At 35.8% G+C, this 19,518-nt stretch overlaps 1 protein-coding gene across 1 annotated transcript in view; it reads left to right on the plus strand.

Moving 5' to 3' along the window:
- LOC150095644 (pescadillo homolog) overlaps positions 1 to 19,518 on the plus strand; it is a 136,418-nt gene that overhangs the window by 13,925 nt on the left and 102,975 nt on the right. Inside the window, exons 3-5 of the mRNA XM_090409919.1 lie at positions 4,715 to 4,868; positions 12,157 to 12,266; positions 15,345 to 15,472. Of these exons, the coding sequence (XP_090266045.1) occupies positions 4,715 to 4,868; positions 12,157 to 12,266; positions 15,345 to 15,472 (392 nt within the window). The remainder of the gene's footprint in view (positions 1 to 4,714; positions 4,869 to 12,156; positions 12,267 to 15,344; positions 15,473 to 19,518) is intronic.

A 19,518-nucleotide genomic window follows, 5' to 3' on the forward strand; every position in this document is an offset into this window, starting at 1 on the left:
TAATATGTAGCGATTACTAACTAGTATGTATAGATGAAAACTACATCTAATTGTACGAGGTGGTATCAAAAAGTTTCGAGACTAGCTCTGTTTACGAAAAATTACTTTATTTATCTATGTTTACACACTATCACCTTCAAAATAGTCCCCTTGCATAGATACACCACTCCCAGCGTTCCTGCAACTTCTGGAATGGGTCCTGGAAGTCTTCTTTTCGAAGTGTGTCAAGCACCTTCTGCGATTCGTGCTGGATTTCCACAATGGTGTCAAAACAGTGACCTTTAAGCTGGATCTTCATCTTTGGGAAGAGGGCGAAGTCCGCAGGAGCCAAATCCTTCAAGTAGAGTGGGTGCAGAAGTTAGATCATGTTGTTTCCGGCGAGAAACTCACGTGTGGGAAGAGCTTGGTGATATGGTGCATTGTCATCGTGGAGCATCCAGTTTTTCGCACGCCACAGATCCGGTCATTTTCGCCGAATGTCCTCCCTCGGATGCCTTAAAACCTAGCAGTAGAACTCACTATTGATGGTCTGGTCTCTGGGGACGAATTATCGATGCACTTGGTTGAGCTGCAGCCCTGCCTCGCCTTTTTTGGTTGTGGAGATGATGGGCTCTTCCATTGTGAAGACTGTTGCTTCATCTCAGAGTTGTACCCGTACACCCAAGTTTCGTCACCAGTAATGATCCTTGACATGAAGGATGGGTCATCCATGGCACGCTAACGGAGTTCTTGCCAGACTTCAAAGTGGTGTTCCTTCTGTTTCTGGATCAGCAGCCTGGGGACGAACTTGGCAGCAACACAGCGCATATTCAAATCACACGTGAGGATTGCCTGAACTGTTCTGTATGACACACACAATGGCAGCAATGTTGTGGAGTGTTCTCCGACGATCCTCATGTGCAAGTTGCCGAATGGTTTTGACATTTTCAGGGATTGAGCTCGTTGAAGGTCTTCCTGATCTCTCGTCGTCTTCCAGTGATGTTCTTCCACTCTTGAAGCACGTGTGCCACCCAAAACACCTGGAACGACTCATTGCAGCATCGCCTTAAACTTGCCAAATTATGTCAGATGTCTCTGTGGCAGATTTGCCCAGTTTCACGCAGAATTTCACGTTCACTCTTTGTTCTAACTTGCTGTCCATGATGAAATCGCAGTTGTTGTAATGCACGTGGTCAGAATAGCACCAGTTGCACAGCTCCTGATGTACACAGGATGATGTCTTTTGGCACACTGACTTATGAAGGTCAATGCTTCCTGTGACTGTGCGTGCAGCCTTTTGCTGCTATCTGTTGATGTGTTACAAAACTAGTCGCGAAACGTTTTGATGATTAGGAAGCCAGTTCAGCAGAACAGCACCATGAAAATGTCTACAGAAAAAACAGAGACAGATTGGCAACAGGAAAGTGATCATAGTGAGCTTTTAAGAGAGGGAGTTAACAGTTATTAAACAGATTGCTTCTGGATGAAATCAAGAACTGTTAGAGATTTTTTGATCCACTACCTGAAATGTGAAAACAATGTTCTAAAGCTGGGCAGATTTAGGATATGTATAGGGTTAGCAGTTATAAAGTGAAAAGCAGTTCCTTGAATCAAAAAAACACCCAATTTTTTTTTATAATTCATGAATATTCAACTTAATGATTGAAGAGTTCTGAAGAATTAGATATGATATGGTATCTATTTCTAAATAGTAAATGCAATAATCTTCTTAGGAAATCTATTAGTAAAGTAGAAAATATGAAGTATATTTGAAAGTAGAAGATAAAAATTGCAAAACTGAAAAGAAACACTGCACATATCGGTGTTTGTTTGTAGTGCTACTATTATAAACCATTATGGAGAGATATCTGAAAATAATCCTTGTAGTGGAATAGTAAAAGCAAATTATTTTCATGTACTAGCTGTTTTAATGAATGGAAAAAGTCTATGAAACAGAAGTAGGATGCAAACTGGCAGAAATGAGCAGATGATAAAATATGGAGGGAAAATTGTTGATGTTAGAAGAATTAATTCCAGGAGTATTTCTGATATACATCAGGGCAGACAAATCTAGGTGAGAAAGAATGTATAAGTGGAACTCATGCTAATGAAAGTATTTCTAATAAACAGAACCTTACCTCCAACCTGCTCTCACTTACTTCTATTAGCAGTAAAATTATTTATGAAAATTACAAACAGCACTGCCCATAAAAATGTTACTTGAATATGTCTTGACTGGAGCAAGGTGCAAATACTGAAAACCAACAAATGTAAGAATGAAAAAAATTCTGAAGCATTCATACTGGCTAATTTAGAGTCTTAGCAGTTATATTATTAACAAAAGTTAAAAGCAAGCACTTAAAGAAATTTGAAATCCTACGACAGTGCAAATGTACTACGCTCCAGTCACAACTTCAGCGAGATTGCATAGTCGTCAATTTATCGTCACAGGTGCTTACAGAAGAAACTAAGAATGCTTCATAACACTTTCATTCATGATCATAACTTTGCTGTTACACCTAAACAAGTTCCAAAACTAGAAATTATGATGAACATAGAGCAGGATATCTATAGTCATCCGCCTTCAATAGCCAATAATTTAGGAATAGCTAGCATCCTGATCAAATCTAACTCACTTAAAAGTAATATACCACAGAATGAAATAGTTGCTTTAAAAAAGTTATATAAGAATAAAAATATTGTGATTACTAAAGCTGATAAGTGAAATGCTACAGTTATCATCAATTAAGAGGATTACAACAGAAAAAAAAAAAAGAAATGCACAATCTCCTAGTTGACAGGAAATTACAACACAGACAACTGTATTAACTAAAATAAATTTAATTAATACTTCCAGTATTTCAGCAGTCAAATTGTCATCAATAGGAAATAAAATAAAAAAAAAAATAAAAAATACAAGAGCTGTGCAAGTCCTAAATAGTGTCTTCTAGTATGCCAACTTGGATGTCCTTGGCTGTTGGGCTGAAGTGTAGAGGATGAGAGCTTCCCAAATTTGGTACAGTTTCATAAAGCAGAAGCAGATTCAAGGAAAAGCTTTTCATATTTATATTTGCTGTAATGGAATAGAGTGGCTTTCTTCCAGTGTATTCTAAAGCAGGGTCAGCAAGTCCTGAGTGGCTGTAGTGATGAAAATGGACATAGTCCTTATGTTCAGCAATTCTGATGTTGGCTCTCCTGCCTGTTTGCCCATATTAGGATAGTTTACTACTATAAGGAACCTGATAAAAACCTGGTAGGTCTAAAGACTGAGGCTGGTCTTTAGTGGAATGGATAAAGGATGATAATTTTTTATATGGTCTGTATGTGGTTGAAAGGGTGTGCTTTTTTAAGATTTTTGTTAGTTTTTGGATGTTCTCTGGATATGTGGAATAGTGATAACTTTGATGTAGTCTGCTGTGGAGAGAGACCTACCACCAGACTTACCAAATTATTATTTGAGGCACCACTATGTCTCAAAAGAAAAGTCCATAAATTATTGAAAAACATGTCTTCTTGGCCCAAAGAAATCATCAACAAAATAAAACCTGTTTGTGTTGAACCATTCCATATTTATGGAGTATACCTAAACACCACAAATCTAATATTCCCCTATGCCCTATAATTTATAGCATAAGTGGTTCTACTTATAAACTTGCTCAACAGTTAGCTAAGTTTGTTCCCTCCCCGTTTACTGGCAACTTCTCTACTTTTATTTTTTTTTTAAAAAGTCCATTTCAAATTACTAGTCAGAAATCGTATCCTTAAAAATTCAGACATAATAGTTAGTTTTAATGTCATGTCTTGATTTACTCTAATATACCACTCTTGATTTAATAACATCTAAAAATCTCTCCCAATATCTTTGAATTATTCAAATTTACTATTATGCATGCAGATTACTTTGCATGGCAAGAAAAATGTATAGACTAATGGTACTGCCATTGTTTCCCCCCCATCCCCCCAAACATACAAGATCAAAACATCACTATTCCCTATGTCCATGGTACATCTGAAAAGATTGTCAAAGTATTAATAAAATATGACCTTCACACCACATGTTAAATTAGCAACTCTGATCTGCTCTCCCAAGGATAAACTCCACTCCCTGGTATATCCTGTAGTGTATGAAGTTTCATGTGAGTGACTATGATTTGACATACTGTGGACAGACTAGAAGATCTGTTAACATCCACCTTAGAGAACATTAAAAAAATACATTCACTACCATTATTTTGGCTAGTCTAGACTGGCAGATCATGCTTTTGGACACCCTTGCAAACAAGATTAGATGAAAGAAAACAAATGTACTATGTAAAAGTTCATTACAGGCCAGAAAGATTATTTTTAGAGTCAGTCATGGCTATGAAGTATTCTCGTAGCCTGAACAAGTATGGTTGCATTAATTTGTTAAGAATTTGGGGTGCTTGTGATAAACTCCAACATGGCTGTAATACTTCTTTTTTACAAAATTAGAGGGCACCAAATGAGTAGTTTAGATCTTTTGTCCATTACAATTTGAATTGTTTCATTTACCCATTGTTGCATATTAACTGTAACATGTAGTGTGCTTTAAAGATGCTGGTTTGAAATCCAGTGAAACATAATCCAATTGATAAACATTTTATATATATATATATATATATATATAATTTAGTTCATTTGTTTATGTAATACCATTAAAATAAGTTATGCATTTTAAAAGATATTTGTAATATAAATTATTTCATTTTTACAGACGATTGTGTATACTGAAAGGGATTTATCCTGTTGAACCAAGACACAAGTCTAAAGCTAACAAAGGAAGTTCCACAAATAAAACATATTACTATTTAAAGGACATTCAGTTTCTTGCTCATGAGCCACTTATTGAAAAATTCAGAGCTTTGAAGGTAATATATAATTTAAAATAATATGCTAAATCTTGAATTCATTTTAAAGTAAAAATACCATCATTTCAGTATGCAGAATATCTTTATTTATTGTTTATTCTTATGAAACTCATCAGGTGTTTTGAGAATAGAAGCACATCTGCTGAAAATTAAAACTTTGCATGCATTTTCTATTCAGAATTATTAAAAAGATGGGTTTTATTATTTCTAATTAAAGCCAGTAAGTTTGTTAAACAGAATTGTTTGAAAAACTAAATGACTGTTGCTTGCTGTTTCATATTTTCTGTACGTGCTTTTATTCAGAACCAATCTGAAGATGTCACAATTAACAATCACACAGTCATACTTTTTTTTCTTGTGTTTCTCCATGTGAATTTATGTGTTCTTTCCGTCTGAATTTATGCACATCTTTATGTTGGAATATGTTGTTAGTGATGACTAATTCGTGATACTTATTAGGAATCCTTTTCATCAAATTTTCCCATGACTCTTTGAATGGGATTTGTTTTTATCAGGTAACCAAAAAAAAATTCATGTGGTTTTTTAATAAAAATTAAACAAGTGCAGAAATTTTCATAAGATGTTTTATTCATTAAAATAAGCACCTTCACAATCTACAACTCTTTTCCAGTGAGATACAAGTTTGTAAATTCCACTTTTATAAAAACGTTTTATCTTTAGAAGTAATAAACCTAGCAACCTTCGCTTCAATCTCTGTTTTATTGTGGAACTGTATTTCGCATGTGACTGTCTAGCATCAAAAAAAGATAATCGCTTGGAGAAATATCAGAAAAATATGGAGGATGAGGGAATATCTCCCAACCTAAAGCATAAATATTTTCACGGGGTAAGTTTTGCATTATAAGGTTTTGTGTTATCCTGTAGGAATAGCACTTTCTGTCGATTAACTAGTCTTGGCTGTTTCTGAAGTAATGCATCCTGCACACACACACACACACACACACACACACACACACACACACACACACACACACACACACACACACACACACACTTGAGTTGCATCGAATAGATCTCAGCCATAATTTTTTGGCCTGCAGCGAGAAACTTGTAGTGGACAATACTGGCTCCAGTCCACCACAAGCAAAGCATAATCTTCTGGGGATGAAGTGGTGCCTTTTATAGCTTAGTACTAGATCGTTTGGTGACATCGAATGATAACTTTGCTTCCTGTTAGAGTACAAGATCCTTTTTTCATCACAAGTGAGCAAGTAAATCAAAAATGACTCATTTTTATGACGTGAACAAAATGGGAACAATGAGACTTATTTGTAGCTGCAGTCCCACAGAGAGTTCTAGTAGAGAAGTAAAAAAAATTTTCAAATCAACAGCCAGTTCAATTGATATGAACAAAATAGGAAAAATCAGTTATTTTTGGACACCTAAACAGCAGAGTATTAGGTAACCAAAAAAGTTTGTGAGGTTTTTCGTAGAGTTCACTGTAATGATTTTATTTTATTTTGTAGTGGTTTGCAGAGTGCAATTTTTTATGTTCAATTTGTCTTCGCTTTCACATAATTGATAGCCTTTGAAGTTTGTCATCTAATAATGCATGTGGGACCCATTTGCTTAGCTTCCATGATTTCCCCAGTTGATGCAAGTGTAAACAAATTATTTCACCACTCACTTTAAACATTTGTGAAAATTTTTGACATGTTAATCTTGAATTATTTTCAACAGTAGCACATAATTTTTCATTATCAATAATGGAGGGTCTTCTTGAACATGGTGTATCTTCAAGTGATTCATCACCAGAAACCAATCTTTTAAACCATTTCTGCACAGTACATTATGCTACGGCATCGTTTCCAAACTACAATTATATTAATGGACACTTCTGAAGCCTTCGAACCAAGTTTAAATTTGTAAAGCAGAAAAGCCCAAATTACACCAGGTTCAACTGACATTTTAAATGGGTTCAAAGTCACAGCAAAAGAGTACATTCTAAGTTAGAGCACACTGATTGACTGACACATATCTGCCTTACAGCGCACATAAAAAATTGCACTACAACCGCTACTAAATAAAAACAAATCATTGCAGTGAACTCTATTGAAAACCTCACGAACTTTTTTGGTTACCTGATACTCTGCTGTTTAGGTGTCCAAAGATAATTGATTTTTCCTATTTTGTTCATATCAATTGAACTGGCTGCTGATTTGAAAATTTTTTTTTACTTCTCTACTAGAACCCTCTGTGGGACTGTGGCAACAAAACCTCTGTGGGACTGTGGCAACAAATAATGTCATTGTTCCCATTTTGAAACTTGCTCACATCACTACTTGAATATGGAAATATGACTTCTGCATTACTTCAACTTTGGTATCACTTCTGGGTCTGTGGCTCCCACTGAGACCTCAATAAAGGTCGAAACTGGTCTGGGTAGTGGCCCTTTTCATAATACATTGCATTATATGAGGTGATCTGAAAAGTTCTTGGCCTCGATCATAGATGGCAACACTATTGGCAAGATTTTTTTTTTCTAAATTGGTATGTCATAAGGCATCCATGTAAAATTGCAAGTCATTCTATCAAGTAATTTGGTTTATACAGTTGTCTGAAGCAAAAGTGTTGTCTGTATCCCTTGAAATGGATAAAATTGAGTATCGTGCAGTTATAAAATTCTTCGAAGTTCATAAAAGTTTATAGGCACTCTTCTCCTTTGTTTTCGACAATTAAGAAATGGGCTGCCGAGTTTAAACGTGGCCGTACCAGCCTTGAAGATGATCCACATGAAGGACATCCAAAAAGTGTAACAACACCAGAAATCATTGACCAAGTGCATGATATGGTATTGGATGACCGGTGAGTGAAATTGCTGAGACTATAGGCATTTCAAAAGAACGTGTAGGATATGTTTTGCATGAAGAATTGCAAATCAAAAAGCTTTGTGCAAGATGGGTACCGTGCTTGCTCACAGCAGATCAAAAACACACTCGCATGAAAATCTCTGAACAGTGCTTGGAGCGTTTTAACAAGAATAAAACTGATTTTGTGCATCGATTTTTTACTATGGATGAGACTTGGATTCACCATTACATGCCAGAATCCAAACAGCAGTCAAATCAGTAAACAGAATCTGGTTGTTCAGCACCAAAAAAGACAATGTCGATTCCATCAGCAGGAAAGGTCATGGCATCGGTGTTTTGGGATGCTAAAGGCATTTTGTTTATTAATTATCTTGAAAAGGGTAAAACAATAACTGGGGAATATTAATCCGATCTTTTAACCAGACTAGACGAAAAGATTCGTGAGAAAAGATCCGGTTTGTGGAAGAAAAAAATCATCTTTCATCAGGACAATCCATCTCCGCACAAAGATGTTTTGGCAATGGGAAAATTAAGGGATCTGCACTATGAATTGTTGGAACATCCACCCTATTCCCCAGACTTCCTTCGAATCAAGACGTGATTGCAGCTGTGGTGGGGTATTTTGTAGGTCTTACTGAGAACCACTACAGGGACGGGATAATGGCACCGGAGCATCTCTTGGATAAATGTAGTAGTCTTAAGGGAGATTATGTTGAAAAATAAAAATAATTTTTGAAATTATAAATTTGTTTTTTCATTATTAGGACAAGAACTTTTCGGCCACCCTCATAAATGTCCATAAGGATATTTGTGTTGCATTATGGGATACTAAGGCAATTGATGTTGAATATTATAGCTACATTTTTCTTTTCACAATCATTGTTGTCTGAGTATAACATCTTATAAGTATTATAAATTTCTCACGTACTTTGTTCTTTGTCTTAGTACATTGGTTACTTAACTTGGTATTTTTGTATTTCTTCTGCAAACTCCACATCTTCCATTGATGCCTCTTTTGTAGTTGGTGGCATCTATCTTCATTTCTGTTGAGTTTGAGTGTGTTTCAGAACTGACTTTTCATTGTTTATAGATAGAAACAACTTGGGTCTGTTTAAGTAGGCAATGCCCTATCCTCGTTATTCATTATTCAGTTATAACAGATACCTAATAACAGACCACTAGAAGGTGTGCAGATTGGACATTGGATCTGAAGTTCCCATCACGTCTCTTTTCTGTACAGACTGCACCCTATTCCTTTATAGGTTAGGTCTTTTCCGGAGTTATTATTTTCTCAGGCAGTTCCATAGAATCCGACTGACTGCTGCAAGCCTGCTCTATTGTTCACACAGTTCAAATCACTTCTTGAACTCATTCACTGATGCACTCACAACTGCTTTTGCAACACAATTCCAGTCATATGGTACCTTCTAATCAAAAAAATTAGTCCTAATACTCTTGCTAAGTTTCACAATTTCCAGAAGTGACCCCTTCTTTCTCCCTGCCATGTATCAAAAAAAATCTTCATTGACAATCCTATAAAACTCATTTGATATATATTCTTCTATCACGTCTCCTTTTTTGCCTATTATCTAGTTTTTGGAGTCCACAGACCTTCAATCTATTCTGGGATTGAGGAAGTGATGGAAAGGATCCAGAGGTAAGTGACCTGCTACAATTTTGGTCACTTACCACTGGATCCTTTCCACCACTTCCTCACTCCCATAGATTCCAGATGCCCAGATCTGCATGCAGTAATTGTCCAGATGTGACCTTATAAAGAGGAATAATAACCGTCCTATCCCTGCTTGTCAGTGTGTGTTCAACAACCATGTACCTTTGAATTATGCATTCTATACTTCAACTACAATACCCCCCCTCCTCCAAAAAAAAAAAAAAAAAAAAAATTCTGGCCTCATCAGTTTTCTGCAGATCTGTTCCATCAATCCCAACGTGCATAAATTTATACTTGATCATGTTAAACGGGTAGTCATGATCCTTTGCCCATACTGCCAGTATTTAAGTCATCCTGCAAAATCTCTACATCATCTCTTTATTGACTATGGTTATTCCTAGTATTGCATCATCAGCAGACAAACTGAATATTTCCATTAAATCATTTCCTATATCATTGATTTATGAAATAAACAGTAGATGGTTGAGGCCTACAGTTTACCACTAGTCACTTGGCCTTCTCCTGAGTATGCTACTATTTGATATGTAACAATCAATCACCCTTTATCCATATGACCTGCTTTGTATTCTTTCCCATTTGCTCCAGTTTTTTTTATGCAGTAGAGTTCCTGTCATTTGCAAAGTCTAGCAGTATTGTATAGTCATTTCCTTTATCCAGCTTAATTTATACAAAATAGGTAAGTAAAAAAGTAAGCATATTACTAAGGTAAGACTTATATAGAGTATCATATTCCTGTCCATCTAGTCTTGAATTCTTTTCTTAACTTTTACAACTACTCCTGAGATTGGCCAGTAATTTATAACTTCTATCTTGGAGCCATCTTTATGCATAGGAACCATTTTACCCTCTTTCTTCTGTTTTGGAAACTTCTTAGAGCTGAGGCTTAAATTAAACTGCTTGGTCAGTGTAACTGTCAGATCTCTTGGGCATTCTCATAATACACTGGCTGATATCCCATCTAATACCTTGGCCATATTTGCATTAAGGTTCTGCAATGTCATAAGCACTTCCAATATGTCTGTTCTCACATCTAGCTGGAATATTTCCACTCTTGGATGGTTATACACTTGCAAAATGATCTCAGTAAACTCAACTCTTTTGTTTGCTGCTGTTATATCCTTAACATCACCAGTCATTAAAATCATCCTTCTGTAGTCATTCTTCCTCCACATAGCAAAATAACTCTTTGAGAAATTTTTTTTGGCTTCATCTCATAATGTGCTTTAGCCTTCCTTCCTGTGGCATAATCACTTGTCCTAATCACCTGCTTTGTAGTTCCCTATGTGACTGAAAATTCTGCATGTCTGCAATCCCCTGGGTTAGGACTGCATGATCACAATTTCCCAATTGGAGTATGGCTATCTTGGTTACTGCTAAGTTCTCTGATATTCTTTCCAGATCAAGCACATGTTCCCTCGGATGAAATTCCATTTCTTTCTGTAACTATTCCTCCTTCCAGTCTGTGTCCCCTTGATTGAATTCCCCATTATAATTACTTGTCCTGCACTCAGTGCTAATTTTCCAATTCATGCCATCTACATTCTCACTCTCATACTCCTGGCCTATATCAACAACCAACTGTATATTTTATTCTGTTAGCTTCTATCTCACACCAGATAGCCTCAATTGAACTGCCCTCTGCATCTCTATTATCATGATGCTCTCCTCTCTTTGGCTCATTTCTGTTCTGCTATCATTAGCAAAACTCTTCCCCAATCCTGTTTCCTATGAAAATACTGTACCTACCCCATGCTTTCTGTTCCTTTGTCTATATCATCTTCTATCAACTAAGTCTTATTAATGCCTAACTTTTTGGTCTTATTGAACCCATCAATGCCAAAAACACCTCTCCTTTATTCTAAAAACTTTTGGCAATAGCATACATCAACTGCAATACCTTCCCTCCCCTTTCATCCTGCAACCGTCTTCACACCTTGTGTTAATTATCCTACTAAAGTTAAGAGTCTGGGAGCTACATTCAGCAACATGTGATCACTCTGCCTCTAGGTTGCCTGGACTCACACTTACCTGCACCCCCCCCCCCAAAAAAAACCTAGTTTACCTGACTGTGCTGGTGAACTCTCACTTAACAACACTTCTCAAGGCACCAACTCTGAAACCATTCAAATGTAAGCCATCTGCATTGCATAAGTTCTTTCAGCTACTCTTTCATATTTTTACATACTGCACTTATCACCTGATAGCTCATTTGCAACTGTGAAAATAATAATCTCTTTTCCTTTCTCTCTGCATCCTTAACTTTGCCGGGTAATATAATCTCATCAATCTGTCCTCAAGCATTCAACCTATCATGCAATCTCCATACAAAACTATCCTTGTCCTCCCCCTCTTTTGCTCTTTCATATCAATGTTTATCATGTTTATCAATGTTTGCTGCAAGCCCCCCCCCCCCCCCCCCAGAATCTTTTTTTGCTATCCAGTTTAAGAACTGTTATTCTGTATAATTTGCCAATTCACTTTAATGATGAATTCACATTATAAAATACATTCAGATTTATTCAGCATGTTTTTCATGTCAGTCAGCCAGTAATAACTAATTATTTAATAATTAATTTATAGGAGAGGTATAAATTTATTTTAGCTTTGTCCTTTATTAAACAGCTGTGCTTTCATTATTTATACAAATTCAGCACAGTTATTGAAGAAAAGGTATCAGAAAAGTTGTATATTCTGCAAGGTTTTGCTTATGAATGATTTATATATTATTTATACTGTACATTCCAAGCTTTTTTTTTATCTGTAGGTTTTTATTAAAAGATTACGAAAAGCAGTTGGCAAGAAAGATTCAGAAGCAGCAACAAGGGTCAGAAATAATCAGCCCACTTATAAACTTGATCACATTGTTAAAGAAAGGTAAATTATATGTGCAATATTTTTAGATGCTGTATCTATAAAACTTGCAGTTGTAATGTGGTAGAATTTTCATTTTTTAATTTACTTCACTGTAAAGAAGTGCAGTAAATATTTTCTATCCTATAGGGATTAGACATCAGAAAAAGTGCAGTAGTATGAAAATGACTTCATTTTGAAAATAGCTTATGGGTTGAATTTTCAAGAGAAAAATTATTTAAATTACTGTATTGGTTCACTTTATTCCAGTAGTTTACAATAACAATGCCATTTGGTTGGATAGTGCTCCTGAGTTTGAATGCCATTTAAGATGTGAAGAACCTTTACATAAGGTCTTTTCAGCTGAAAGTAGGTTAGTTGATGTTGCAGAGCTGGCAGGGTTTCCAGAAGTGGAAATCCCCAGCTCCACATCAGCTGTTTTTCATCCCACAGAAATAGACAAGTTGGTCTTAGAATATATGCATTTGACATACATGGTAGACTGCTTAAATTAGATGAACCACCATGTCTGAACATTACTTAGGATTATATACTCAATGGACAAAACATTAAGGATAGGGGTGATGTGAAGTTGACACGGTCATTCCCCTAGCAGAGTGAAACATACTTAAACTGAACACAGATGGTAAATAGGCAGACATTGGGGCTTCCCAACGGTGTATCGCATTCAATGAACATGGTAAATGTGGCAACTTTGATTATGGACATTTTATCAGCACAAGACTGATGAATCATTATATTGCCCAGATTCTGTATCAAGAATCTATTGCAAGTATACCATCAATTGATGTATCAGCACTCAGTGAGCAAGTGGTAGCTGACCACATGCCATTGATGACCAGGGTAGACGTAGACTGTTCAGACTTATACAGACCACAGGGTAATGGCTTCACAAATCACATTCAGTTTCAATGTTGGAGATCCAAGCAGCATCAGCGAGCAAACGATATGGCATACCATGGGCTACAGGACTGACATTCTAATCATGTACCACTGTTGGCAGCTCTTCATCAGGCATTGTGCCTTGCCTGGTGTTGGAACATCAAACTGAACCTCTGCAGAGTAAACCAGAGTTGTGTGGTCTGATGAATCTTGTTATCGGTTGTACTGAGCTGATGGGAGGGTGTGGCGTTGACAGCATGAGGTCATTGCCCACATCGGCTTTATTCAGAAGACGGCTCTGTGATGGTTTGGGGAGCCTTCTCATGTGACACATTAGGTCCCTTAGTGTGTGTGTGTGTGTGTGTGGAGAGGTCTTTAAACACTGTGAGCTACCAGAATGTGCTGGATGATCACCTACACACTTTCTTGGCCTTTGTGCATCCTGCAGCCAATGGTCTGTTTCAGCAGGACAATGTGTTGCCTCACTGGGCAACAACCACTCAAGGCTTGAGGAAAATTCATCTGAATTTGTGACCATCCAGTGGCCCCAAGATATGATTTAATCTGATTGAATCTCTCGGATGCCATAGAGCAAAATATCAGATCCCCGTTTCAGGGACCGACGTCTAAAGTGCAGTTGTAGACACTGCTGTAACAGTTGTGGCTGGAATTGCCTCCGGCATCTGGTGGAGTCAATGCCTCGGAGAGTACAGGTTGTTATTTGCTTTAAAGGAGAACTAACATGCTATTATTTAAGTATCTGCAATGTTTTGTTCATTTAGTGTATTAAGCTAAGTTACTTGGTCTGATAGGCCATTGAACCAACATATTAAGGTGAATGAAATAGTAAAGCAAAGCTTTCTTAAAAGGAGACACTAAGTAAGGATTTCTGTGCCTCTTGCTTATGCTTTGCCTGCCTCTGAATATCAAACACCATGGAGATCTGAAGAAAAGCATGTCATTGCTACGTTTGACATTTTGATTAGAAAGGTAACATTGTAATTATCTCAATAAACAGGTGTTGTCTGGTCTTTTTTAATTCTTGTGTCTCCTTATTTATATAACAATGACTGTTTCTCCCATCTCAAATCCAATCCATACCTTTGATGAAAGTGAACTTCCTCTTTCTCATTTATCAAATAGTGCTTAAGGCTTGAGAACTACCACTTCTGTCTCACTTCTGGTATTAATGTTCTCTACATTTCCCAAAACATTCTGGGATATGTCAAACAAAAAAAAAAGTTTAAGAAGCTATTATTAAACAAGCTATATCTTGCTTTCTTGCTCCTGCTGGGGAAAAGGAGAGAGAAAAAAAATCACTTCACCTCTCCTTTCCTTTGATAATACCCATTTCCTGAGATAAGGTCAGATTTCTCTTCTCAGGTTGTCATTTACCTCCAGCATTTCTTGACACGATCACATCGTTAACTTTCTCAGGATCCAAAATCACTTCCCCCCCCCTTCTGCTTAAGCATTGCTTCTTTCCTGTACATCTAACTTTTCATGAATCCTTGATTTCCATTTCTGTAGAATACTGTTCATATACAAAAAGATCTTCCCTGAACCTGAACTGCTTTATAGGCTCACTCTGGCTTTCAGGTAGCCTGATTCTGTTATTCTGCAGGTATGGCCATGGAAACTGTTCTGCTAAACTAGCATTTGTGCATCATCCCTTTTTGCAGGTTTATCTCTAAGTCATCAGGAGATAGTGTCTGTAGTCCAAGTTTGTAATCTTTCAAACAGCTGTTTTGATGTTCTAGGATTACAATCTGCAACTGCTTGAGAAGAATATTGGTAAGTTTCCTCTGAACCTACAGTTATTAGCTCACACACAGTATTAATGACCATAGGTGCTACAGCCTTTCATAAGTGGGGTTAATATTTTTTTTAAAAAACAAAGTTAATAAAAATCAATCAATCCTTGAATGCCTTTTCATTTTCCAAAGGCAGTTGTTGGCATCCTTTAAACTTCCACTTTTGGGAAGTGGAAGTTTAATTATTTCCACACCACTAGATGATGGGATGATGTTCCTAATCCGGGCTAGTATTTATATGTACTTGTCTAGTCTACAGTTGATTTTGTTGAATTGCAGTATATTGAAAAGATGTTTACTTCCTGTATCATGTTGTTTATTATTTATGTATTGCTAATTTCCTCATATGAATTTGTTACTTTACCAAGTACTTGTATTTTTGAAGGTATCCAACATTTATTGATGCCCTTCGTGATCTTGATGATGCTGTTTCTGCCTGTTTTTTATTTGCAACATTTCCAAAAAACAGGCTTTTGAAAGTTGAGCTAATTCATTTGTGTCGGAGATTAACAGGTAAGTTCATTTATGCTTTCTGCAGACTTTTGCAGTATATTTTATAATTGCATACTTTTAGTATAAATTACTGTATTAAATATTTGGTAAGTGCCCAACACATGGAATCCCAAATGAGCACACACACACAAAAACTTTCTTTGTTATCATTAAAATAATTATGGTAATTCTTAATTCTCTCATTATTTGAACCTAAAATGGAGCTAGATATTCTTCTTGAGATAGCCAAGATAAAATGCATATGCATGGCATCTGTATTAAATTTCAGAAGTCTTAAAAACTGTTTTAGTTACCACATTTTGAATATATATTAAATTTGGAGTATGTGTAACAACCAAATGATCTGCCTAATTAACATTAATGAGCCTGTTAGTCACCTGCACATCAAGCGGACATTAAGATGTCTGGGAGTGAACCACCATAGGTAAGGGTTAACGTGTGGTTCCCCTCAGAAGGCAAGCCACCATGGTGCAGGAGACATGCACTACAGCAAATACCACTATAACAAACTCTGGAAAAATTCAAGCTTAAGTTCCATAGAACCAAAGTTGATATAAACTCATTGCAAAAATAATGAAGACTCAAAAGCTTTATGATAGTAAAGTGAATTTCATAACAGATGGCATCGCAATCCATGTCCAAAAATTTTCATTCACTAAACAAGATGTTGTGGTGTGGGTCTATCCATAAGCATAAAATAAGAAGGAAAGAAGAAAACAAGATACCTTTTAACTTTAACCTAGAACATCGATGTGCAATATTTGCATTGGTGTGGCAATAAGCATGAAAGGGGATCATGTGTTTACGGGGGGGGGTAACTATGCATAATGTGTGGATTGATTGCTGAAAACCAGCAGCTGTTGTGAATAATGCTATGGGAAGAACTACTACATAAAATTTATTAGCATTTTGGGTTTAATGTAGAAAGTGTATTGACAGAAACTAAATTTAAAGTCATATCATGAATCATCTGTAAGCTGGTTGTTTTTATTTTTGTCTTCAGTTATAGCACAACAAGAAAAAATAAACTAAGGAGAGATAAGTTGCTATTTTGATTACCACAGTGCACAACTGGTACTTAAGAATTAAAAAGAAAGGTTAATAAATATTTAATAGGTAAGACAACATCATTTTCTTCTGAAAAGAGAAGTGAGATTATTTCGATGAGAAATCTGTGGTGAGAAGCAGAACATGAATGAAATCATACATACATAAAGTACAAGGTGACAACATAAAAAAAGTGCAAATTCCAACAGTAATGGCAAACATATAAGATAGAAAAAGGAGGATAACCAGAGTAAGAAATTATAAAAATGAAAATTCAGAATTATCATCATCAAATTCCTGATATGTAGCCTCAGGTGGAATATTATGCTATTGTTACATGAAAAAAGTTGCATCATTACTAAACTTCTTATTGGCAATTTTCCTTAAAAGTAATCTTTTGTGTCAAGAGTCCAAATAATCAGATCTCATATATCTCAATGGGGTGCTTAAGGGTTACAGCTGGATAACTGGGAGGAGACCTCCGCATAGCCTTTTAAAGAATATGGAGAATTCTTTAAAAGACTATGCAAATTCTGACCTATCTACCGCCTAATCCTCATCTCGTGCACCCTGTTTAGTATCTGCTTGGATACTGAATGAATGAGGATGGGCTAGCAATTTGGGATTTAGCAGACCAAATTAATTATTAATTTTTTTTTTTGCTTGAACTATAATGTAAAGCGATGGCACAACATGACAGAATTTCATGCCAGTTGGGGCATTGTTCAATTATACAACTTGATTCCCCTTTTTTTTTCATCAGGAAAAAGGGTGAACAGCGAAAAGTCAGCTACTGGAACAAATCTCAACTCACCATCAGAAGAGTTCAAGATGAGCACCATCAACACAAGAAACATCAATGGAAAAGAAATGGAACTAGTGAAATATTTGGGAAAAATTAAATGAAAAGTACAGTTCAAAATACAAAGTCCAGTACAAAGATCTGGTTAATTCAAATGAAGTAAATATAAAAACGTGTTCTAAAACAAAAGGTTTTAAATTTCAGTGGTTACAAAGACATTCTTCAAATTGCAGATAGAATGACACATGATGAGAACTAATATTAAAATTAATAATCATTAATAAATAATAAAAAAACATATGGGGGTGTTTAACGGTAAAAGCTGAATTACAGAGAGAGAACTCCACATAGCCTTTTAAGGAATGTGGGGAACCGACCACTGCTTCTGACCTAATGTCCAATCCTAACCTCGTGGAGCACAGTGTTAGATATTTACCTTTATACTGAACTAATGAAGGTGGGCTAGGAATTTGGGATTTAGCCAGCCAAATTTTATTCTTATTGGCTTAAACCATGATGCAAAATGATTGTACAACATAACAGAATTTCATGCTCGCTGGGACTTCTACCAGCTAAACAAGGCACCAGTTGTTTTCGTCATGGAACCAGAATAGAGAACCAGGGATCACTCCTTGAAGCTGTGTAAATGTGGTTAGTAACAATGTGCTAACTAGTTTTTTTTTCTTGGAGAGTGATGAATAAGGTAGAATCATTGCCAGAAACAGATGTGAATGCCATGACAGTGGATGAATTTAAGGAGAGATATGATAGGTGGTGTGTGTATAAAGGTTAGTATGGATCTCCTTTGAGTCTCTTCAATCAGCAGAGATAACTGTATAATAATAGTGTTTGCCATTAATGCTCTGCGTATATCAACTTACTATTGAATGGTTTGATCTATGATTGGAGAAATAATTTTAAAAAACTTCACCACAAAATGCTTGTCATAATTTACTGTCTCTGAATGGAAAACATATTACATATGTTCTCGCAAGATAGATTCCCACTGCATTAAGTGCATTCATGCTATGTATGTGAAACATTTTTAAAAAAAAAAGTGAAAAAAAAATAAGGATTATGTTTTTATGAAATGAAAATAATAAATTCAGAAGTTTGAAGAAAGTTTTTCTTTTAATATAACTTTTCAGTAATAATTTTGATAAGCATTAAGTATTGATACATCATATCAGTGTTGGAGGGTTAATGAAGGAAGAAAGAATAAGAATAGGGATAAAAGTAGAAAATGACATAAGGACATCTAAAAAAATTGAAAAGCATAATAGGGTTGCCATTTTAAATGCAGAGTGAAGAGTAATGAAAATAGAGCAAAGTGAAAAATTGCCTTTTCACTCGAATGAAAAGCAAAGGGAAGAAGAAAAAAAAATTGCATTTTCTGCCTTCTTCCTTTATTTTTGTGGTTTATTGTTCTTGTTCTCTGATGGTGTCTGTGGGAGCAGCTAAATATTGGATCCATAATTAAACCAAAAAGTGAGTACTGTTGTTTCCTTCCTTTTTCAATGGAACTGTATTTTTCTTTCAATGTTATTGTAATATTTTAGAAATTTGACTCAATGATGTTACTATCATCGAGCCAATTAGTCCGGGTAATCGGTTCACCGATATCCCGGACTAATCGAGGAACTAAATGCATACAAAAAATGATAATGGGTTCCAAAAAAAAATATTCTTCCTGTCTTTCAATAAATAAAACGAGATTCATAAATTCAAATATCTTTATCAAAAATAATTAAACAAAAAATACATGTTTTCGTAATTCATTTTTTATTCTCTAAAAATTGCAATATCGGTGTCTGCACATTTTTCTTCTTTGGTTTTTTCTCTTCATACATTTCTTTGTAGCAACGAATTGCATTGTTTATTGTTCGGCGAATTGTAAGGCTACGTTCAACTTCCATAATATGCTTGACAAGGTTTCAACCATTCCAATAATTTTTGATAGCTGTTAATTCTTGTGCAGGCACTTCAACACAGTCGTCGTTGTCTAAGTTGTCCTCCCGCTCTTCATAAGCTCGTTGTTCATCCATGTTAATAAGTGTTTCATTATCCAGTTCATTAGTGTTTGATTCAATGCACTCAATTACGCTGACGGAAAATCTAACTCTTTGAAATCAAGTTGCTGTCCGATTTCCATTATGTTATTAGTGACGTCAGCAAAATGAGTTTCAAAACCAATGAA

The sequence above is a fragment of the Typopeltis vanoorti genome, chromosome 20 (assembly GCF_054136105.1).
Source record: "Typopeltis vanoorti isolate ZY-2024b chromosome 20, IOZ_Tvanoo_1.0, whole genome shotgun sequence".
In the NCBI taxonomy this organism is placed as follows: domain Eukaryota; kingdom Metazoa; phylum Arthropoda; class Arachnida; order Uropygi; family Thelyphonidae; genus Typopeltis; species Typopeltis vanoorti.